The 25,488-nt window shown below is 34.4% G+C and overlaps 1 protein-coding gene across 1 annotated transcript; it reads right to left on the bottom strand.

Annotated features, from left to right (window-relative positions):
- Positions 1-11: 11 nt before the first annotated feature.
- Positions 12-24,913, bottom strand: pnoca (prepronociceptin a). Its single transcript, XM_056476726.1, has 3 exons — positions 24,827-24,913; positions 8,867-9,019; positions 12-3,304 (listed from the first exon to the last, which is right to left on the bottom strand). Exons 2-3 carry the CDS (start codon positions 8,987-8,989, stop codon positions 2,720-2,722), a joined length of 708 nt encoding a protein of 235 aa, XP_056332701.1. The 5' UTR covers positions 8,990-9,019; positions 24,827-24,913; the 3' UTR covers positions 12-2,719.
- Between the last annotated feature and the right edge of the window lie 575 nt (positions 24,914-25,488).

Here is a 25,488-nt window from a genome sequence, read left to right as displayed (position 1 = left end):
GACAAGCCACAGAAAATAGTAAACTATTTTATTTGACATAGTTCATTGTTACTATGTACAGTTCATTTAGAGAACATTGTTTTTTGTGTGTATTAATCATTGGAATAAAGGGAAAAGCATGACTCTCTGCATAAATACATAATTTCATATGCGCAAATACAAATCAACTTTGTCAGTTCAAATAAAATTATAATTAAAGCTAGTAATGTGTCACTCTTAGATGAGGAAGCAAACTCTCTGTGTGTGTGTGTGCGCATGGCAGAATCTGTTATGTTTGTATAGGCATATTGCAGTGATGAGTCTTTGCTGGAATGGTTTATGACAAATCTGCCTCTGTTTATTTTTGGAGGGACACAGTAAACAATGATATATTTTCTTAATCTCCTTTAAGGAATAGTTCACCATAGAAATGTTTTTTCTATGAGTCATGTAATCATATGTGACCCTGGACCACAAATCAGTCTTATGTTAAAAATATGTATATTTTTACGCAATAGGCAAATGTACAATGTATATGGCAAAATTATAAATTTTTCTGTTACGCCAAAAATCTTTAGTAGCCTATATTATATAAATATGTTCTATGGAGACATTTTGTAAATTTCTCACTATAAATATCAAAACTACATTTTAATTAGTCATGTAAATTGCTTAGATGTGAATTTGGACAATTTAAAGGTGATTTACTCAGTATTTTGATTTGGTCTCAGATTACAAATATCCACATAGTTATATCTTGGCTAAACATTGGTCTATCCCTGCTGAAAAAAACAGCTTAAACCAGTCTAAGCTGGTTGGCTGGTTTTAGCTGGTGGACCAGCCTGGTTTTAGAGGGGTTTTGGCAATTTCCAGTCTGATCTTAGCTGGTCAGGCTGGAAAATGAATAGCCAAAACCCATCTAAAACCAGGCTGGTTGACCAGCTTTAACCAGCCTTTTTTGTGTATTACTAACAAATATACATTAATGGAAAGCTTATTTAGTCAGCTTTCAGATAATGCATGAATCTGGACACTTTTGTTTTGTGAACAGTTTTGTGGTCCAGAGTCATATAATTTTGACACCAATTAGTTCTTTCATTCATAAAACACAAAGTCTCGCAGTTTTGTTTTACATTTTGGCATTACATTTAAAGCCTATAAATTTTAAAGATTCAATTTGTCTACATTTTGACAAAACAGCCATTAGTGAAATAGTGAAAACGTTTTTTTGTAATATTACATCACATATAAGCTCAAAATGTTCCATAAAGTGGTGCATATGATTTATGCAGCCATTTTCCGAGCCATATTCAAGTATGACAGAATTGTGTCAACAATTTGGCCTACTGAATTATTTTGTCTTCATTTTTTCCAACATGCTTTATGCAGTTCACATGGCCAGATTGCAAGTAGCAAACGAATGTAAGCATGAGATAACCTCCTGAGACCCCGGCCACTGACTTGTGTCCTCTGTAGTGGACATTGCGTTTTCATGAATTTTCTTAGAATTTTTTGAGCTACTCTGTCAAATCCTGTTGTACTGTTCAGAGGACATCCTGGGCTTTAGTGATATGTCATTTGATTGACAATTAGTTTAAATCACTTTTATGTTAAATTAGTTTTTTTTTTTTTTTTTTTTGTGAGTTCGGCTCTCTTTCAGACTAAGCTGTTTCAGGAATTTCAATATAAAAGGAAAAAAAAGGCTTTTGTTTTGTTTTTGTTACATTAATATTGGATTATTATCCCTTTACAGCCATATCCTGTACAGTTTTGTTGTCTGAGAGGCGGTCGTTTTGAACTAAAATGGTCCCGTGGTCCACTACAGTATGCTGTAAAATTTAAAATAAGAACTCTAAATTGTAGAATTTTTTAACCCAAATGATGTAGGAATTCATAGGAAAAAAAAGAAAAAAAATCGTCGGGTCTCAGGAGGATTTGAAAGCAAAAAATAAGGTTTAGGCCTAATGAATCAAGTTTTTTTTCCACATTCGCACATTCGAGCGTCATCCGCCATCTTAAAAGTTTTCCAAGACGCGACCTGCATGTAGGCAACGTTTTGGAAAAAGCAGATAACTTTCACAGGTGAGAATTTCTGGGTTTGTGTTTTTATATGTATTTATTTAGTACTCAATATTTCAGGGTTTTAAAAATAGCAACAATATAAACTAATGCCATGTTAGCTGACGCTGCTGAAGAAGCTTGACAATAATTTCCATACAACAACTTGCTTAGCAGCCCATTAACAGACGCTAATGTGGCATCTCTGTGACGTTATATCGCCCAAAACAACATAAGGAAGTAAGTCATGACAATTTTATTTAATCTTTGGTGAACTATTCCTTTAATCGTCCCATTTTGTGCCTGCCTGGCGCATCCTACCTCAATTTCAAGGAGTTCTTCTTTTGATTTACCAATAGGTGGCAGTGTTGTAAAGGAGATGTGTTTGGACTTGGAAAACTTTCCAAATTGTTTTTATACACAGTGTTTAATTGAACTACGAGGCCATGATATACAACACCAGTCATCTAAAGCAATAGATGTCTCAAACTGAATCTGAAGATTTCTTAAAAGCTAATTTCACTCATTGCAAGCTTTGTTTGACACCGATTAGATGCTTCAGTAAGTAAATAATTTCACATCTAACCTTGTGGCACTATGAGAGAGAATGATGCACAATAGTTTTCAAATGAGCATAACAAATGGTTTGCTGGGTAAGTTTATTGGCTTCAAAGGTCAAAGCTTACTCGTTCTGTTGAGTGAGATCAGCAGACATGCTATTGTACTCGCTAGCTCGACTACTCATGCCCAAATACTGCTTGAGGAACTCGCTAAAGCGCTTCTGGTTGTTCCATTTGCGAGCAGATTTGCGGACCCCTATGAAACCTCCATATCTCTTTTGCAAAGACCTGCCAGGATCGATGAACTTCCTGTAGCCGTACTTGTTTTTGAGGAAGCCTCCAAAGCGTTTGATTAGGTGGATGGCAGATTCTTGCTCATCGCCTTCGATCTCGCTGTCTCCATCACGCTCTTCTTCAGATTCCTGTGCTGATTGTACTTGCAGGAACTTGTATTTTTTGCTGAGCTGCATGTCTTGGTCATCAGCGCCCAAGGCCCGTGTTATGTGGTCAAACCTCTGGAGGGTTTCAGAAAGCTGCTCATCATCCTGATCCACTGGCAGAGAGGCATCCGGCTCCTCTTTTGCTCTTTTCAAGATGGAGCCTCCGACTGATAACAAGGCTTTTGGTTTCTGCTCCACGATGGTCCTGCGGCACATTTCCCAGGTGTCACCTGGGGAAAGTTTACCGTGACACTCAACCAGACACACCTGAAGGACGACACACATTGACACACTATCAGTATCAATGTTGGGGAAGCATTACTTAGTTACTTTTTATGCAAAGTAATACATTACCTTTTGAGTTACTTTTGAGTTACTATTGAGTTACTTTTGAGTAACTTTTTTATAGCTACCTGAGTTTCAGAACATGCAGGGTATTTTAATTGTTTAATAGAGGAGCTTTGCATTTAATAACACAGCTTTGCAGGTATAACCTACACCTTCATTTACCTTCAAATAAATAATAAATTAATTAGAATAATGTTACCTTCAGAGAACTTCCTGACGCTATACATGCCGTATATACAGATTAATGAAAGTTGAAAGCAATTTGTTTGCTACTTTTTTATTTAGTTCTGTAAAATCACTGTCCATGGAGACAATACTCTTTTTATCATGTGTTTAAAACAATGAGAATACTTCCATCACAACAATGTAAGGCTCTGCCATCTTGGTTTTTGTCTGTTCCCGCAGGGAGCTCATTTTCTCATTGAGTTTGATTCAACGCGATTACACTCATTTTAATTCAGCAAACTATTTTTAAAAGCGTATTCATTCATTTTCTTTTCGGCTTAATCCCTTTATTTATCTGGGGTCACCACTGCGAAATGAACCGCCAATTTATCCAGCATATGTTTTACACAGCGGATGCCCTTCCAGCTGCAACCCATCACTGGGAAACACCCAAACACTCTCATTTACACACATACACTACGGACAACTTAACCTACCCAATTCACCTATAGCGCATGTTTTTGGACTGTGGGGGAAATGGAATGCCAACTGACCCAGCTGAGGCTCGAACCAGTGACCTTCTTGCTGTGAGGCGATAGCGTTACCCACTGCACCACCGCGCCGCCCCTAAAAGCATATTAATTAATCTAAAAAAGTAACAAAAATTGTATTACTAATTTTATAAATAAATAAAGTAATATTATTATGTAACTTGCGTTACTTGTAATGTGTTACTTGTAATGTGTTACTCCCAACACTGGTCAATATCATCATGCTTTTAAAAAAGATTATACTAACAATTAAAAATCAAGGTTCTTTATTGAGATTGAGGGTTCCATTTCAGGAAGTCTTATGGACAAGATCTCTGCATCATAGAAGTGAACTTGGATTTGGTAGGTAAAATCTAGCTTCATATTTACTTTAACGGTTCAGGAGTTTGTTTCATACTCAAATTTATTAAACAAGCATTCGTTCCATGAGTGCTGACGTTTCTAAGTGACTCATTCTGTAGGTTGGAAATGATTAATTGAATAGATTCATTCAAACACTGATTCAATCAGAGTGGAAACGCTTGTAATATGTGTTAAAAAACAAAGGAAATTTCATTCTTGCGTCATGAGTAACTTTTAAAAATCATTATTGAAGAATAGGCATGGGTCGGCATTAGATTCTGACAGTATCCTAACCTTGCATAAAAATATCACAGTTTACGGTTTCACGGTATTGTGATTACTGCTCTAAAAATGTTCTTTTAAAATGTCTGGGTAAAAAAAAACTTTACCCATTGAACACAATATATTTTATTTTAAGAAACATTTTGGCATTTTTATTTTAAACATGTCAGGTTAAACTATTTAAATAAATCACTGACTATCTTCATAGTTTCAAAAATACAGATTTCATAACAACTTGATGAACTTAATAAAAGGGGTTATCGTCCCATGCCTATTGAAAAAAAGATAGATTCCTTGGATTTACAATTTTGCAGTGGTTGCAAACATTTTGTTGGGCTGAATTTAAACAATTTAGTAATCTTCAACTTAACTTATTTCATTAAAATCAGCCCATATAAATTGTTTGCAACCACTTACCTTAAAAAAGTTTAGTAAATCCAATGAATATTTTTGTTTTCAGTGTGTAACTGGACATATTGGGTGTAAAATGTTGCTAAAAGTTGCTCATCATGTTTTATTTTTTTCTAGCTTGAGCTGAGATTATATGAAACAGTGCTCTTGCATGTGGATATTGCTAGACAGGTTTATCCTAAAAATGCTGAACCAGCAATTACTACTTAAAAAAAAATCTGAAAAGGGCTTTTCGTGAGAATTTAAAGTAGCAACGGGGGGCTAAAGTCACGACCTTCACACATTAAGATGGAGGGGGCGCAACCTTGGTTTCCTATAATCCGCTGCAATCGTTTAACTCGTTCGAATTAAAAGTGTGATCTCCAGGGAGTTTGTTAGAGACCAGAATGGGAGATAAAGAGAGGGTCATTCATGCTGAAAAAATGATAAAAACACCTCGGGCAGTTCTGTGGAGGGCTAACTCAGGCCATCAGTTTCCGTAAGCAGCCTTTGCCAAATGACGTTATTGTGTTTCTACTTAATTATCCAACATCATAACTCAATCACTCCAGCTGTTTTGAGTCAAGGCCCATCTTTAACCAAATTAGCACTTCTGCCCCCTCAAATGCGTCTTATTGACATGAATCAGAGAGTATGTTCTGCTCTGCTCCGAGCTGTAATCACTGCAGTGCGCAACCACATTCCACTGTTATGATCGGTATAATTATGTCAACTAATGAGGGGTCTCGAGGAAATTCGATACAGTAGAGAACATAGATCTTGGACAGTGCAGGAAAATGAACAAGATATACAAAAATGCATGTGTATAATAATGTAAAACTAAATGTGTATAGACAGTTTTTCTGTGAATTGCACAGGTTTTGCTGTGTGGTTACTAAAGTTATTCGATACGTTACTAATAGGTTTTTTTTTGAGTTGTTTCTATGAGATGCCATGTCAGGAGATACTAACCTGGTTTATAAATATGGCTTGGATTGTCCAGATGAGCAGTTCCATGCAAATGTCAACCTTGCCATGAAAGAAATTAAGTTTTTGTACCAAATTAGTAAAAACCCTCTAGGTTGTTTGTGTAGGCTCATATTTTACAGTACTGTAATAATACTCAAAAATGGTTCTGTCAACGATTTAGAGCTATTGGATTTACCAAAGTCAGACAATTGGCAATTTCACATCTGTCACATCAGTAACGGAGAGATGTCACATCCATAACGAAGATTTTTCCTTATAAGTGGAGTTTAATTATAAACTAATTTCGAGAGGATCACGTGCTTATGATTGCTAGCGGCTGGATCCGCATTATCCAATTCTCAATGCACCAATCAGACGACTCCTAAGCTACTACAAATACCCTGGGTTTTGTACCACCGCTATCTTTGTTTTGAAGAATCCCCCCATCCACCCCTACTTCTCCTTCTTCCTAGATGGGTGACACGGTGGCCCAGTGCTTGGCACTGTTACCCCACAGCAAGAATGTGTCTGGTTACAGGCTTTACCAAACCAGCAGACGTTTCTGTGCGGAGTTAGCATTTCTCCCCGTGCTCACGTGGGTTTCCCCCGGGTTCCCCGGTTTCCTCCCACCGTCCAAAAACATGCAACATAAGTTAATTGAGTAATCCAAACCGGCACTATAGGCATGCTCCTAGTAAATGGCTATCTCTCAAGAGCAATCACTGGCTGTTCATTGGTTGTTACAGCAGGGGAGTTCTTGAGATCTACCTGAGCTCAAACTCCACTCTCGCCTTACAACAGGAGGGAGCCCCAGGCTCGAGGATCTTATGAGCTCAGGGCTCTGTTCCAGGACAGCATGCCAAACAAGCTTATAAATAATCATCAGCTAAGTGTGAACTCTTGAAATGCAAAAATGTGAGATAAAATAAAATTAATCATTTTTGTTCTGTAGAGAGACAACTCGTATTCATCAGATTACCATTATTTCTTTTGGGTTGTGCAGTTTAAATCACAGAATTTCAGTTTTTTTTTTTTTACTGTAAATGCACATACGTTTGTGGTTACATCCATAACACATGTTTATTTTTCTCATTTAAAGTATAAAACATATTAACATATTGATATTTTTTGTTCTCTCAACTAGGGCTGCATGCTATTGGGAAAATCTGACCTTGATTGCTATTTTTTATTTTTATCTTTTTATTATTTCTGCGATATATATTACGATGTAAATACAGCTTTATTTGGAAAGAATTCTTCATTTTAGGTTGATTGGAGTGATTTGCGGCGATGTAGGAGATTTTATCTCGAATAATATATAACAAATAACTTTCTATCATAAATAAAATAAAGCCAATAAAAAAGTGAATAATAGTTTTCTGAAAATTCTAGCAGTATTCAGGTACAGTTATTGAACAATCAACACTGCATAGTCTTTATTGTATAAAATGTAATCTTTATTAAAGTTACAAACATAAACATTTCTTGTGGCCGGATGTTTTAAACTCTAAAATGTTTTTTACTCTAATGTCTTTTACCATTTCTTCTTTTAAAGGCAGAAATTAAAATAGGAACAAAAGATGTCATTATGATGTACAGTAAAAGCCTCAATCCCTAGAGGGCAAAGGTCAGAAGTGAAAACCCAATTTTCTTTATAAACAAACCTATACATGTTTACCTATAGCAATACTTGTTTATCAGTAAAAGAAAGTCTTGTTGAGATATTTTTAGTCATTGTATATGCATTTGTTGAACCAGTTTGTTTGCGTTAATTCATCTTTTTATTTTAAAATCTTAAACGTCTTAATTGTGGAATTGGTGCCAAAAACAACATTACCCATGATGCTGTTTACCAAAAAGTTGACCATAATGAGCATTGTTAAGTTGAAAAAGACATATTTAGGGGTGACATGGTGGCTCAGTGGTTAGCACTGTCTCTTCACAGCAAGAAGATGGCTGGTTCGAGTCCCAGCTGGGTCAGTTGGCATTTCTGTGTGGAGTTTGCATGTTCTCCCTGTGTTCATGTGGGTTTTCTCCGGGTGCTCCGTTTTCCCCCACAGTCCAAAGACATGCACTATAGGTGAATTGGGTAAGCTAAATTGTTCGTGGTGTATGTGTGTGAACGAGAATGTGTGGGTATTTCCCAGTGATTGGTTGCTGCTGGAAGGGTGTCCGCTGTGTAAAACATATGCTGGATAAGTTGGCGGTTCATTCCGCTGTGGCGACCCCTGATTAATAAAGGGACTAAGCCGAAAAGAAAATGAGTGAATGAATGAAAATGAATGAATGAAGACATATTTATTAGTGTAAATATTTAGCTATGAAATCAAAGTATATTTTAATTGTGAAATTGTAAATTATAATTCGGTTGTGTCAAGGGTGTTTCATGGGATTGTAGTTCTTTTCATTGTTAAAATTGAGCACATAATCTTTTATCTTTTGACTTTTTGTCTCACTTTCATTTCTTATTCTCATGACTCCTTATTTATTTGATTTTTATAACTATAACAAATAAAAAAAGACATTAAAAATCATTATTTGGAGAAAATGAATGGGAAAAATAAGAAAATGCACTCTTTAAAATCAATAGATGCCATAGCCAGCCATATTTTTTTTAAATAATATGATATAATGCTTAAAGATCCTATTAAATATCTGATTACAGGTGATTGTGTATTGGTGAAAATATTGAGGTACTTTTTCAGATTAAAATGTCTCCAACAGCACTGTTGTCTAAAAGAGATCTTGTGAGAGATGTTGTTTGTGAACTGTAGGGAATTACCAGATTGTTGAAGGCATATTCATTAGGCAGTTTCTGGCTGCAGAAGAGGCAATCCTTCTGGCAGTCACACCACGCTGGGTTACAGAGTCCAAGCAACAGTAGCGTCCACAGTGGAGCCTTCATCACGAAGTGTGTTAACAGCTGAAGTACAGTCTGCAGGGAGATGGAGAGCAGAGATGATGGCGTGAGAGAGAGAGAGAAAATTGGTTACAGTTCCTGGAAGTAAACCACAACAGAATGTGGATTAGTTCATGTCAAAAGACTGACTGATTCTGATCAAAACTGATCAACTGTAGTAGAAATAAGACTGGATGACATTAATGTTGTTGTTTTATATATACATCAATATTAAAAGCGTTAGGGTTGGTTATAATCATTTCTTTTTAATCGATACAAAAATAAAAAACCAGAAGCAACATTTTAGCATGCCAAGAACTGCATTTATTTGAGCATAAAGTCAAACAGTAATATTGTGAAATATTTGAAACACAGTTATACACTGTAAAACCTAACAGTGAAAATCACTTAATAAAGTGAGTTTAACTCAGAATTGTTTGAGTGACTTTGACTGAATGAAAAAGAGTTATGGTAACTCATAAACTCATTACATCAAGCAGAACTCAAACCAAAAGATTTTTTGTTGCTTGTTCAAACTACTCAACACAATTCTTGAGTATTTGGGACAACCTATATAGTTCTGTAAAAAAAACGGGAAAATGTACTGGCAACTAATTGTTTAATGTTGAAATCACTTAAATTTGTAAAAACAATAAAGTTAACTTAATCAACTTGTGTTTGGACAACATAAAGGAATTGTGTGGAAGCCAGCATTTTTTACAGTGAATGACCAACTAGTAAGCTGGATGACATCAATGTTGTTTATTTATATACATTACTTGTATTTCAAACATTTCATAATATTGCTGTTTTACTTTATGCTCAAATAAATACAGTCTTGGCATGGTAAAGAGATGCTTCTGGTTATTTATTTTTGTATCAATTAAAAGGAAATGACTATACAAACCCTAAAGCTTTAAATATACTTTAAAACCCAAAAAGTTTAGGTAGGTCAAACCATTTGAGGAAACTGATTGCAACAAACCATTTAAGTTAAAAACTAATCCTAATGAGTGCTGTGAACTTAATCCATTTGAGTAAATGAAGCAATTTAAGCACAGTAAAACCTAATAAATAATGAGAACTCAAACCAACTGAGTACTAAAAAACACAACAGGTTAAGGCAACAAACCATTTGAGTTAAACTAATCTATATGAGTACTGTGAACTTACTCCGTTTAAGATGAGGTAATGAGGTATTTAATTAACTCAAATACTTTCAACACTGAGTTCAAAACTCTTTCAAATGAGTGGAATTACTTTCAGTAAATTTTGAGTTAACTACACATTTCATTTAAAAAAGCTGACTGTTGGGTTTTACATTGTATGTTAGCTAATGTTATTTAAAGGTGCAGTGTTGTCCTCGTTGAAAGTCTCTTCACATTCCAATAGAAATGATTAAAGTAAATGATCTAAATGTATTTATATGTATTGTTATATTCTTGGTAAGGCATAAGACAAAAAAATGTTCATCCAATTAAATAGTGTCGGGCCGACAATTCGCATAATTCTGATAAGTAGCTCAAACTGTCTGTCAACAAATGCAGATTTGAACTACTGCGCAGCCATTTATACGCAAATATGCTGTTTGTGTGGACACGCGCTGCTGCAAGTTCATGTGCAGACGAGAGAGAGAGAGAGAGAGAGAGAGATTGCACAAAAACATGCTGAATTAAAGCTTTTGAAAAACCTGAATCAATACTGGAGTTACTTTTGCACGCTGGAGGAAGGATGACTCCATTTCTGTTAGACAGGGAATGTTCTGTTTTAAAACTACTTTAGTCACGCAAAGCTGATATAGGTGTTGTTGTTACAAATGGGTTATATGCACAGAAGTGTTGTTCGTCCACTGAAATCTTCTGGCGATAGATTGATGCGACTATTTTCAGTTTCATAAGGGACCTTTGACAGCATCGACAATGTCGATTTTTATTTAGTTTAACAACAAAACATCAGTAAATATCGCTATTCAGCCTAGCCTGCTGGTGAAGTTTATATTCACATTGGTCCTCACATTTTTGAACTATGATGACCTGTGACATGCTCCGTATATTGTTTACCGCTGCTCTGAATATTCGGTCTGAAATAGCATGTATGGTAAGTGTAATTCCTGCACGCCACAGGCCAAGCACTAGTCACTTTAGCTCAACACATGGGAGAGGGTTCTGCTGTCATCTTTAAGGTGTGCACGCTCATGTTTTCAAGAGGCGTGGTTTGGACGGCAGAGGAGGGACGGTTATCATTGTGGCAGATCACCTACTGCACCTTTAATGGAAATAAAGTTGTTGACTGCTCATGTTAACTCACGGTGCGTTAACAAGCATGACTTTAGATTTCAATAATGCATTAGTAAATGTTGAAATATCATCAATAAATGCTGTACAAGTATCATTCATTATTAGTCCATGCTAGTAAATACATTAACTAATGAATCCTTATTGTAGAGTGTGACCTATTTCTTTTTATTATCAATGTCGAAAGCAGTTGTGCTCTCTAAAATATTTTTTGGAAAACATGATCAATTATTTCAGGATTCTTAAGTTAAAAAGTGCCATTTGATCAACTGAAATTATTCATGCTAAATGAAAATATACTTTCATTAAAAACAAATAAACATCTATTTACTGTAACCTTGGAAAGCCTTTCACGATGGACTTGCTTGTAATATAGGTAAACAGGACCTTCCTGCTATTACACACTAAATGGTTCACTTTTTATGTGTTTCATATATCTTTTCGCATTTTCCTTTTTAAATTTTTATTTATTTATTTTATTTATTTGCTATTACTGTATTGTAGTTGTGAATGCACCCTCTACGTACACTGGCTGTGCATTTATGTGACGCTTGAGGACTTTGATGTTTGCAGAATGCTAGCTATGTGTCTTTTCTGTTAAAGCTACAAATAAGAAATTAGTGTTGGGGATGTTTGTTTGTTTGTTTGTTTTTTGTTTTTTGACTGTTTGTTTCTGTTTTGTGCAAATTTATAAAAAAAAAAAAATCCTATAAACGAAGTATAAAAAAACATCTGCTTTATAAAAATAACAATTCAGAACATATAAGAATTCGAAAGACATTTGCAGAGCTTAAAATAGAGACGCCGGAGCTAAATATGTTATCTAGTCCACAGAAAAACAACTTGATTGTCGATTAAACATCATTTATTATGAATGAATGATGCTATATTGTGGAAGTGATGGTTGTTGCTGGGCGTCTTGTTTTCTATGTTGTTTTTCTAGGCGGAAGCTTTAAGCTAATCTAGGATGAATTAATTGAATAAAAGTCATTTCAATATTTAATACTCAATTATTTATTTACTTAACAAGTGGCTATGCAATGAGCAGATTAATATGCAGTCAAAAGGTCACTACTGCAAAATAAACCCCTTTAGAGTAAGATTACTTGGCAGCACTGCCTGTAAACATCCCTCAAATAATCGAAACAAGATTCAGATGTAAAAGTAAACCACATCTGTAGACTGTAAAAAATGCAGTGTTCCACACAATTCCCTTATGTTGTCCCAAAACAAATCGATTAAGTTAACAGTTTTTACAAATTTAAGTGGATCGAACGTAAAACAATTAAGTTATCCCTTAAACTTTAGGAAATGTGTTGTTTCAACTAATTTTGAATAAATACTGTAGTTTTAAGTCATTTTTTGAGTGTATGATGTTACCTAAAAATGTTTAAAGGTACGTCTTGCTAGGCAGACTTGGCAGTCCTTCATTAGCAAAACTCATCATCTGTAGTAATTGAAGCTAGAATTAGTGCTTGTGGCGTAATGAGAGCAGAATGGAGAAGAGGAGGAGGATTTGAGCCGCTGTGATGCACGCTGGTTTTGCAGTCTTAGTCACCACATTAGTCCAAACAATAGAAAGAACTATAAAGCTTCAGCATAAAAAAGGATTGAAGCGCTTTAAGAATAAAACCCTTATTCTGTGGCTTCCTTGTCAAGCAAATAAAGCCCCGATGAGAATGTACGTTTTCAGGCCTGACAGGCTGCCCGCCGAACCATCAGTTGTTTAGTTGCTTCAAAAGCAACATCGGGATAAATCAATTTCACCTGCATTACACTTGTACTGAAGGTGTCACCGGGAACAAAAGCAAAGGTGTAAGTCACGGAGAATCGATAGGCACCCCTGGAGTGAGTTTTATTGAATGCAGTCACTGTACGAGCAACGACAGGGAAAAACACATAATTATAAGTGTGTGTGAGTGAATTACACACAACTTTATGTTGGGGTGAACGAACTAGATATTGATTTTGCAACCCTTTAGTTAATTTAGTTTCTTTTTTATTTTAGGGAACTACAAGATGACGCAGCTAAATGGATTCTGGCCAGGATGCAGCAGTTCTTGGAGGTGATATTTCAAGTGAAGATTGTAGTTTTGTTTTTTTTTCTCCCTTTTCAGCATTTTTTTTTTCTTATTCGAGTTTCTCATTTAAATTTAGATGACTAGTACGGGTTTTGCTGTGCACCTGAGGTGAACCACAAGTTCTTAATCTCTCCACAGTTTGTACAGACCGATACATACATGTGGGATGCAAGAGCTTGACAGGCCTTCATGATTTAATTAACTAACTCAATTATGTAATAAAAAGGACTTAACTAAGATAGACACTGTGATTTAACTCCTGACCTTTGGAATTATCTCATATACTCAAAGGAAAAAACGATCTCTCATTAACTAAGTGGGAGGAAATTGGTGGAGTTTGAGAAACTGTGCATTTTATGTCATTAAGAAGGCTTTTGTTTTCAAACAGTGGCTATGTTTACATGGACACCAGTAATCGAATGATTTGCCTTAATCTGAATAAGACAATAATATGATCAAGGTGTTTACATGAGTTGTGTTTTAAATGATCCTTTTATGATCCTGTTTTACATGTTGTGGGGGTTTAATTTTTAATTTTTTGACTTTAACTACAATTCGGCATCATTCAGGAACATTTCATGCATGCCCCAGTGACAAACTGATGTAACTTATTGGATAGAAGAAAGGAGGGTGAAGGAGTGTTGTTTTAATAGAATTGAATACCGCACAACGAATAGAAGAAAACTTCCGCATTTCGTGGTATGTGTCTGTGGTCCTTTTTTGACTCAGTAGGTGCAGAGAATAGTGTCAAGCAGTACTGTGTGTATAGACTATCCTGTCGTAAAACGCGGCGAAAAGTCCTGTAGTTTGATTGCGGTGTTTACATGTCTGTACTGCATTTCAATAATGCAGCTAAAATCAGCATGCTCCACATGTCTTAATTTGATTTCTGTTTAGTTCAATAATGACCTTAATCAGATTAAATTTATCAAAAATCGCTGTTTACATGGTAGACTCTTAATCAGAGTATTGTCTTATTAAAATCGGATTATTGGTGTCCATGTAAATGTACTCAGTGTCTTCCTTGCAGTTGCAGTGCATTTGGTGATTTATCTGCTGATGCTGATATACAACATAGGTCTAAATGTACTTATTAAGAATTAGCAATTGACTGAAAAGTCTTATAAAAACACATTTTAAAGTCTTATAAAAACACTTTTTTTCATAAATCAAATTTTTTACATTTCAGACGCTATATTTGACAGTGATTTTATATTTTCAGTCTCAGACTCCTTTTAAAGTTATAACTTTAAGCCCCAAATTATTCATACCCCTGGCAAATTCTGACTTAAAGTTAATTGACAAAAATGACAAAGAAATTACAAAGGCTTCTTCCAAAAGATAATAAGACTATGTACAAGAGGCATCATTGTGGGAAAAAATATATTTCTCAGCTTTTATTTACATTTGAGCAAAAACTAAGAATTAGCCAGGGGTATAAATAATTGTGACTGTTTATACACTCATCTGCCACTTTATTAGGTACACCTGTCCAACTGCTCGTTATTGCAAATTTCTAATCGGCCAATCACATGACAGCAACTCAATGCATTTAGGCATGTAGACATGGTCAAGACGATCTGCTGCAGTTCAAACCGAGCATCAGAATGGGGGAGAAAGGTGATATAAGTGACTTTGAACATGGCATGGTTGTTGGTGCCAGATGGGCTGGCACCAACCTGGCATCACCTTTGGGATGTGGTGGAACGGGAGATCCACATCATGGATGTGCAGCCGACAAATCTGCAGCAATTGCGTGATACTATCATGACAATATGGACCAAAATCTCAGGAATATTTCCAGTATCTTGTTGAAGCTATGCCACGAAGGATTAAGTCAGCACTGATGGATATATACCTATACATACACACACACACACACACACACACACACACACACACACATATATATATATATATATATATATATATATATATATATTATTATATTATTATATTATATTGATATTAAACTGATTTCGAGAGGAGCACGCACTCATGATTGACCCAGCTGGCCCATATTAGCTAATCACAATCCTCCATTGAAAGGATCCCAAGTCAATATATATATATATATATATATCCTCATTTCCTTTCTACAACTATCTTTGTCTGGAAGAAACCCCCCCTCCCCCCCTTCTTCCACCTTTATCCAGAATAGCGGGCACGGTGCCTCACAGCAAGAATACCGACGGCACCGGGTCCTCACTGGGTCATCTGGAATTATACGGCGTTTGCTTGTTCTCCCTGTGTCCGCCTGGGATTCCCCCCGGGTTCCCCGGTTTCCCCGGCTTCCTCCCACCATCCAAATATGCTCTATATTATAGATAAAATAAGCCTAAATCTTTTTTTCTAAATGTCTTACTCTCAGGAAGTTCACCTTAGCCTCAGCAGTGGGGGAGTTTTGAGATCGACCTGAGCTCAATCTCCCCTCGCCCTGCTAAAAGGCTGAGGGAGCCCTGGGCCCGAGGTTCCCTTGATCTCAGGGCTCTCTCCCGGGACAGCATGCCAAACAAACAATGTATAAATCATGAGCTAAGTGTGAATTCTTGACATATATCAAACTGCTGCTTTATTCCTCATCTCAAAGAAAAAAGTAGCACTGGTTTGTGCACATCAAGGTTTAGATAGGAGCTTTCACACTTGTGAAATTAACTATACCAACAGATCAGTTGCATCATAGTTTGTTTTTACTGAATCAAACTTGCCAAGTGTGAACATAACTAAGTAACTGCACAATATCAGTCTGCTTTATTGCAGCATTTCATAAGCATCTACAGTGCATATGCGAAGATACAAAATAGCAGAGGCTCAGGTGGATTAGAGCAGCATATTTTAGTATGGACCCACAGTCTCTACCGAGAAGCTTTAAACTTACATCCTACTAACATATACATTTTAAAGTCCTGTTTTCATATTACCATTATATCAGCTTGTTTTTATCAGACAGATGATAAGAAACTATGAACTGGTTCACTGATGAATACAGTGAAGCACTTCTGTCATCAATCCTCATAAATATCATAATGAGAAATGACAGACATTGTCCAGTAAACAAAGCAAGTGGAGAGAATTCCATGTTCTGCTTGATTTCCCATCTCCATCCCCACTCTCTGTACTCATGCTGTCCATCATTCCAGACGTCTTATCTCCTGAGAATCCCAATATATGCCCAACACATTTGGCTAAAAACACTCAATTGCTCAATTAAACTCCAGAGGTAAATGGGGCTGGTTTTGCACAGCTCATTTCCCAATCAAACGCGTCATAATCAGCGCTAAATACCAGAGGGCTTCTCAGCGGCGGAGACTGGCAGCATCTAATTAGAGCAGAATTGTGCAGATGGAAAGCTTTGAAAAATCGCTGCAAGGGATAAACACATAATCACGATCACATATAGAGTTTGCATTATGGATGACACAACACCTCCATAAACTAAGGGAACTGCAGAACATTATCATCATGTGTTGGCCACAGGGGTGGAGACTTTACTGTATGTGACGCTAGCTCTTACCTGCTTTGAATTACTGACGTCAATTTCAGTCGAGCATGGTGCGTTAGATCAATTAAAAAGGAGAGGAAATCAATACCCATTATTACCAATCTAGTATCATCCCTAAGAGGCTTTAGCTTCCAATATCTGATGTAAAAGTGCCATTGTTATTGGCTGTAAAAAGAGAATCAATGAAATGATCAGTAAAGGAAGAACACCCACGAGGAATGTTTTATTACTTGTGTGCTTTCTCTTGCATAGCTTTGGACACTTAATGGTGAAGCTCCACTTAAGGGACATGTATCTATGTGTCTGTAGAATTCAGAAACCCTTGTTATTAGCGACACTGGTGGTCATTTATGGTACTGCAGCAACAATTTCAAAGGATAGTTCATTCAAAAATGAAAATGCTGTCATTATTTACTCATCCTCCACTTGTTCCACACCTGTTTGACTTTCTTTCATCTGTTGAAGAGAAATTAAGATATTTTTAAGTATTTTAAAGTAATCTGGAAACCTCTAACCATTGATTTCCATTAGGAAAAAAACGAATTCTCTCTGGAAGTCAATGGTTACAGATTCTCAGCTTTCTTTATATCTTCTTTTGTGTTTAACAGAAGAAAAAACTCATAAAGGTTTGGAATCGCTTGAGGATGAGTAAATACTGAGTACATTTTCATTTTTTGATGAATTGTCCCTTTAATATGATTCAATATACTTAATATGATCCCTTTAATATGACTCAGTGGACTTAATATGTTTTATATGTCTAATATATTCATGGCCAAGTTATTTAGCACTTTTTAATTAGTGGTAAAAAGAAGTTGGAATTACATTTGCAGTGATTTACTTGTGACAAACATCCAGATGATATTTACGCTGTTGAGAACCGCATTCATTGGATATGTAAATATGAGCTGCTCAAGAACAAAATAACACACTAGGAAATTTTCAGGGAGGAGAAAACAATGATTAAATGGGATAGTTCACCCAAAAATAAATATTCTGCCATAATTTACCTACCCTTTACTTGTTTTGAACCTGTTTGACTTACTTCTGTTGAACAGAACCAAAGACATTTTGAATGAAGCTGGAAACTTGTAGCTATTGACTTCAATAGTATTTGTTTTTCTTTCTGTGGAAGTCAATCTACTTACAGGTTTTTAGCTTTCTTCAAAATATCTTCTTTTGTGTTCAACAGAAGAAAGAAACTCATAAAGGTTTGGAACCACTCAAGGGAATAAACAGTGAGTATTTTTTGATAAACTATCCTTTTAATATGACTCAGTGGACTTAATATGATTCAACTGTCTAATATACTCATGGCCAAGTTATTTTGCACTCTTTGATTAGAAGTAAAAGAAGTTAGAAATACATTTGCAGTGATTAATTTGTGACAACACATAGATGATATTTACACTGTTGAGTACGCCATTTATTGGATATATATGAGCCGCTCCCTTTCCTTTAAAATATAATGGGTTAGAAAACAACATTTAAATGGGATAGTTCACCCAGGAGGAAAATTCTGCTATAATTTACTTACCATTTACTTGTACTGAACCTGTTTGACTTACTTCTGTTGAACAGAAAAGAAGACATTTTGAATGAAGCTGGAAACCTGTAGCTATTGACTTCCATAGTATTTGTTTTTCCTTCTATGGAAATCAATATACTTACAGGTTTTCAGCTTTCTTCAAAATATCTTCTTTTCAGAAGATTGGGATTGAAAGTAAACTCATAATGGTTTGGTAAGTGAAGTAAATTTTATTGTTTGGGTGAACTGTCTCTTTTAATTGGAAAATGAAAAATAAACTCTAATGATATTTTGATTGACTTATTTTTATGACTATATACAGTTGAAGTCAGGATTATTAGCCTCCCTTTTAATTTTTTTAAAAATATTTCCCAAATGATGTTTAACAGAGCAAGGAAATTTTCATAGTATGCCTGATAATATTCTTTCTTCTGGAGAAAGTCTTATTTGTTTTATTTTGGCTTGAATAAAAGCAGTTTTAATTTTTTTCAAAATTATTTCCCCTTTAAGCTGTATTTTTTCCATAGTCTACAGAACAAACCATCATTATACAATAACTTGCCTAATTACACTAACCTGCCTAGTTAACCTAATTAACCTAGTTAAGCCTTTGAATGCCACTTTAAGCTGTATAGAAGCGTCTTGAAAAATATCTAGTCAAATATAATTTACTGTCATCATGGCAAAGATAAAATAAATCAGTTATTAGAAATGAGTTAATAAAACTAGTATGTTTAGAAATTTGTTGAAAAAAAATCTTCTCTCTGTTAAATAAACAGGGGGCTAATAATTCTGACTTCAACTGTAGATCTGACTGTGAGACTATAGTTTGATTTCCTTGCTTTTCTTTACAACACATTGACGTTAAACATCTTAATAAGCAGTTGTTTATTGTGTCATAGAAAAGAAGAGTCATTTTCATCCTTTAGTTTTTTTTTCTTTCATTGTTCTTCACATAAAATCGTGTTTTTCATAGATTACCTACAAAGTTGGGAAAGGCCTTTTTGTATTTTTAAAATATCAAAACGAGCTCTTGGTGATTTAACAAAGCAGATATTTCATGAAAATACATGTTTAGCCTTTTCAAATTCCTTAAGAGAAATAAATATGAGATAATTGTTGACATACAGTGAGAATTTGAAGACGTTTGAAATGGATAAAGTGGATGTCAGTGTACAGTGCTCATGAGTACACCCCATTTTAAAAATGAATATTTTTATCCATTTCTCAGTGAATATGGGTAATAAATTTTGGTGCATTTAAACAAAACAGATTTATTAAGAGATATATTTATTAGTATAATATTTTAGTTACAAAACATCTTTAGAAATGGAAAGATAATACATTTAAATTCATGCAAAATATTGCAAAAAATTACAACCTACAAAATTTCGATTAAATTTTATGTATTTTTTTTGTTTCTCTTGATTTCCTTATTTTTTATTATTATTATTTTTTTCTCTTTTTGAAAATTGTATTTAATATTTTTCCCTAACATATACATTTGGGATACTAATTTTTGTAAGTTATTTGGTCAGATTAACTCCAGATTTGGCTTCACAAAATACAATATTGTAAAGCTTCCGATAGAAAATATTAATTTAAATGAGAGATTTGTGGGGGGTGTACTCGTATATGCTGAGCAATGTATATAATTTGATTTTTCGAAGAGACTGATGAGTTAATTTAATGGTTTCTGATTTGCAGATTTTGGTATTGTGGCCAACCTGAGCACCATTTGAGACCTTGTTGAGATTTCTCCTGAATATCTGACTCAACATTGATGGCACACACTCAGACTGATGGACAGGTGAGATAAAAGGAAATGAGGGGGGAAAGAATAGAGTCTGGTGCACTTTGTTCACCTGTATGCCTCAGCAGGGCCGCTGAAGCCCATGAAGGTCAAAGACAAACATTTGTACAGGCTCACAAGCAGATAAACGCTAGCACAGATTCAATGCAGCGTTGCCTCAATAACCACAACTCTTTTAACACTATATATTTAATAAGAAATAATCAATAGCTGGGGTGGATGGATTCACCACACTTTAACGCTGCAGTCAGGATGAGCTGTGCATTAATGCTCACATTACTCAGAAATTATACAATCAAATAAAGATTAAGGTTATTTTCATGCTTGGGATGCAAAACTAATTCTTTAATCTGCATTATTGAATCCTACATTAAAGATTGAAATCATTCTGTGGTGCAGTCCCTCACACTAACAATTCATAGTTCATCATCAAATATCCATCATGCTTTGAAATATTTGAAAAAGTGGGTAAAAATCAACAGAGACTACTTGGAATGTAACAAAATATTGTAAATTAGAGTGTCTGCTGGGTCGTAAAAGCTCTTAAAACTCAAAAACTAAATTTTAGGCCTGAAAAAGTCTTAAATTCACTGAAATATTGTGTTGTAGGTCTTAAATAATTTTAAATGGGTCTTCATTTTGTTTTGTCCAAATAAAGCTACTCAATTGGGCTGACATTCATCCAATCATCAACAATACATCTCACTAAAACCTTATTTTTTATTGCAAAGAGATACATTCACAACAGCTTACACATTTGTTACAGCAAATTCCCCAAATTAAATTCCTTAATCAGAACCCCCTCCCCTCCGCCCTTGAAAAAAAAAATATCGCATGATTCCTCATGACAATACCAGGCCATTAGAAAAAAACTTAACCCTGTCTAAAATTTAATTCTTAATGGTCTTAAAAAGGTCTTAAAAAGTCTTAAATTTGACTTGATGAAACCTTCAGAAACCCTGGTAAATATTAAGTATTATTTTTACTACTGCCTTTATCACTTGTTTTTATGAGAATGCAATGCAAAACAAAAATGTTAAATTATTATTTTATTTATTATTAAAATATTATTTTATTTTACTTTTAATGAAGCAGGGTTTTATGTACAGTTGATTTTTTTTTTCTTTTTTAAATAATTCCCAAATGGTGTTTAACAGAGCAAGGACATTTCCACAGTATGTCTGATAATATTATTTCTTCTGGAGAAAGTCTTATTGTTTTATATTGTCTTATAAAGTCTTCTTGTTTTATTTCGGCTAGAATAAAAGCAGTTTTTATTAAAAAAAAATAAAAATTATGGTCAAAATTATTAGCCCCTTTAAGCAATTTTTTTTTCGACAGTCTACAGAACAAACCATCATTGTACAATAACTTGCCTAATTACTCTAACCTGCCTAGTTAACTTAATTAACCTAGTTAAGCCTTTAAATCTCACTTTAAACTGTATAGAAGTGTCTTGAAAAATATCTAGTCAAATATTATTTACTGTCATCATGGCAAAGATAAAATAAATCAGTTACTAGAAATGAGTTATTAAAACTATTATGTTTAGAAATGTGTTGGACAAAATCTTCTCTCTGTTAGAAAAATAAACAGTGGGCTAATAATTCAGGGGCTTTAATAATTCCACTGTATATAATAATTAAAAAACTATAGCAAAGAAAATAGTGTTTTAAAATATAAATAGTTAATTTTACAAATATGCAAAACAATTAATTCCAAGTTTTTAATGTTCCATTTTTTTAAATTTATGCTATTATATAATTATAATGCGTAGCTGATTTACTGCGTCATTTTATATAACATTTATTAGATTACTTAATCATTTATTATGAAACAGGATTGTCAATTCAATTTGATAAATATTTCTATTAGCTGTGATTATGCTGTTATTCTTGTGCTTATTTTTTGCTTAGATTATTTACAGCACTGCCAGGACAGCTAATCAGGACTCAATTTCACAGTGGTTAAAACTGTGCCGTGAATTGTTTCGGATGAGCCGATACATTTGCCTTAGGGCCTCAGAGGAATAAATCTGACTATTCTTAAATTCTACTAATACCCTTCTCCACAAATATTTATATTTATATTATTTAAGATGTTAATTTAGGTTTTTAAAGAGTAACCAAGTAAATTTAACATACAAAACATACAAGACATGCAAAAGAGATCTTAAAATAAAACAGCACATTGTTTCAAAAGACTTATCATTGATTTGTAAGTCAGCCAGGTGTTTTATTGTATATTTACAGTACTATCATTTTTGCCTCTGTTTTATTTATAATTATAACCACAATTGTTGCAAACTTAGCTCTAACTAATTTTTAGCATTGATACAGCAGATATGAGGAGTTACTTTTTAATTATCCAAAGCAGAATTACATGCAGTGCAGTTTTTAAAGTCAAATTTAGTATGGCCTCTTTTAAAATGATATCAAACAATTATGTCAGTATAAAGCACTAAATGCAGAAGATATTTATATATCCTGGCCACAGAAGACTGCATGGTAATGACCCATGAACGGAGCAGGTGCCCAGGATTTTGTGCACGAAAACTCATCTCCTTTTCAAAAAATATTTCACAATGCTGCCAATTGTCTCCTTAGCTGACTCATACAACCAAGAGTACAGTAAATTTCTCTCAAACTTAAATATAGTTTATAGTAGTCTGGGTTATCCCCTGTAAAGAGATGCATTGATTTCACCACTGTATGTATCAATCGATGACACAATTATGAGAGCAAAGTGAAAAATACGTCCCTGTCACTCACAAAGATAGGTTTCAGAAGACAAATAACAGCCGTAAAGCATCATTATATGCATCATTTGATGCATATAATGATGCAGCTATAACACTTTATAACACTCATACTTTTATCTTTATATATATATATATATATATATATATATATATATATATATATATATATATATATATATATATATATATATATATACTCTTAAACTCTTAAAGATAAAACGTTATTTATTGGGATTGATGGTCATTAACATCATTGGACTCTTTCAATCAGAGTGTGATTTATTTGAAAGCCAATGTAGAGTCAAAACTTTGTAGCCCTCATATTAAAATTGTATTCTTTTTCAAATAAGTGTTGTTTAATGGAGCAAGGAATTATTTTTACCGTAATATTGTCTATTTTTCCTATAATATTACTATTGACAGCTGTTCACAACCTATGCTACTTTCTTATAAACAAAAAATATACAGTTGAAATCAAAATGATTAGCCCTATTTTCTATCAAATATTTCCTAAGATGTTTAATGGAGGGATTTATTTCAACAAATGTTAAAAACATTAGAAATAAGTTGTCTTTACCATCCTGATAATGCATAATGTTTTACTAGTTATTTTTCAAGATACTAGTTTTCAGCTTAAAGTGCAATTTAATGGCTTAACTGGGTTATTAGGTTAACTAGTCAATATCAGATAATAGCGGTTTGTTCCGTAGCCAATTGAAGAAAAAAAAAAATCCTTAAGGGGGCTAATAATATTGACCTTAAATATGTTTTAAACATTTCAAAAATGCTTTTATTCAAGCCAAACTAATAGAAGTATATAATATATTATAGGAATATGAAATATTTATACAGTTGCAATCGGACATATTAGCCCCTCTGAATTATTAGCACCCCTGTTTTTTATTTTTTATTTTTGTTTAACGGAGAGAAGATTTTGTTCAACACATTTCTAATCATAATAGTTTTAATAACTCCTTTCTAATAACTGATTTATTTTATCTTTGCCATGATGACAGTAAATAATATTTGACTAGATATTTTTCAAGATGCTTCTATACAGCTTAAAGTGACATTTAAAGGCTTAACTAGGTCAATTAGTTTAACTAGGCAGGTCAGGGTATTTAGGCAAGTTATTGTATAATGATGGTTTATTCTGTAGACTATCAAAAAAAAAAGTACAGCTTAAAGGGGCTAATAATTTTGACCATAAAATGACTTTTAAAAAAAATTAAAACTGCATTTATTCTAGCGGAAATAAAACAAATAAGACTTTCTCCAGAAGAAAAATATTATCAGACATGCTGTGAAAATGTCCTTGCTCTGTTAAACATCACTTAGGAAATATTTAAAAGAGAAAAAAATTCAAAGGGTATTTAATAATTCTGATTGTAACTGTCAGTATAAATATATCATAGGAAATACTGTAAAAAGATTTCCTTGCTCCATTAAACAGCACTCAACACATATTTGAAAAAGAATACAAATTTAACATGAGGGCTACAAATGTTTGACTCTACATTGGGTTTCAAATAAAACACACTCTTAAAAACAAAAGTTGTTAGGAAGCTTTTAGTAAAAAAATCCTCAAAGGACCATTCAAAGGAGGATTTTTGCAGTAAAACAAGTCAATTGATTTGAAAGATGCCCCATGGAACCAGCAATCCCAGTAAAGAACATTTTATTTTTAAGAGTGCTGAACAAAGCAAATCATTTAGTGTCCGGAAAGACATGAGAGTTAATGAGTGAGTAATCTCTTTAAATTCAGGGGAAAAATGAAATTGCACACTTTACATTACAATTAGTCAGTAGTTATAATCATGCAATGATATCTGAATAAATTGATCTGAAGAGTTTCTCCTCTTACCTGGGCTGTGTGTGGTTCAGGCACCTGTCTTAAGCAGATCTGCTGAATCTGGAGGCGTTTATATTCTCCTTTCGCCAGCTTCTGTTTGTTTCCTAAGAGGATACTGTTGCTCGGTCGTCTTATAGAGACACACCCCTCCCTGTGGTCCAACCCCTAACCCCCTGTTTTACAAGTGTGTGTGTGTGTGAGAGATGAGAGAGAGAAAAAGGACACCCGGAGAAGACTCACTTACGTATTTGGAAGGGTGGACGTCAAGACTTCTCTTCTACGTCAAAAGATTGCAGAGCGAACTAGAAAACTAAAAATAAAGGCATTTTTTTTCCCTCCAGAATATTCACACACTCATTGACTGTATGTCCTCTGTACATTCATCCTCTGTTCGCTGATGAAGTGACGCTGCAAGACAGTGCTGGTGCTTTGAGAGCCGTGTGTACAAAGCGTGACCATTAGGATTGCAGTGGATTAAACTTCAGTCTGTGCTGTTTTTCGGTGTTTGCCAAAAAAGTTAAAATGAATATTGATCGTTCATTCATTCATTTTCTTTTCAGCTTAGTCCCTTTATTAATCAGGCATCACCACTGCGGAATGAACCATCAACTTATCCAGCATATGTTTTAAGCAAAGGATGCCCTTCCAGCTGCAACCCATTACTGGGAAACACC

This window comes from Danio aesculapii, chromosome 17, assembly GCF_903798145.1.
Source record: "Danio aesculapii chromosome 17, fDanAes4.1, whole genome shotgun sequence".
NCBI lineage: Eukaryota > Metazoa > Chordata > Actinopteri > Cypriniformes > Danionidae > Danio > Danio aesculapii.
This window is presented reverse-complemented; position numbering and strand designations above follow the sequence as displayed.

Excerpts from the sequence above, each read along its gene's own strand:
- pnoca (XM_056476726.1), bottom strand. The coding sequence starts at position 8,989 with ATGAAGGCTCCACTGTGGACGCTACTGTTGCTTGGACTCTGTAACCCA. Across the intron at positions 3,305-8,866 it reads AATATGCCTTCAACAATCTG|GTGTGTCTGGTTGAGTGTCA; the intron begins GTAATTCCCTAC and ends GTCGTCCTTCAG.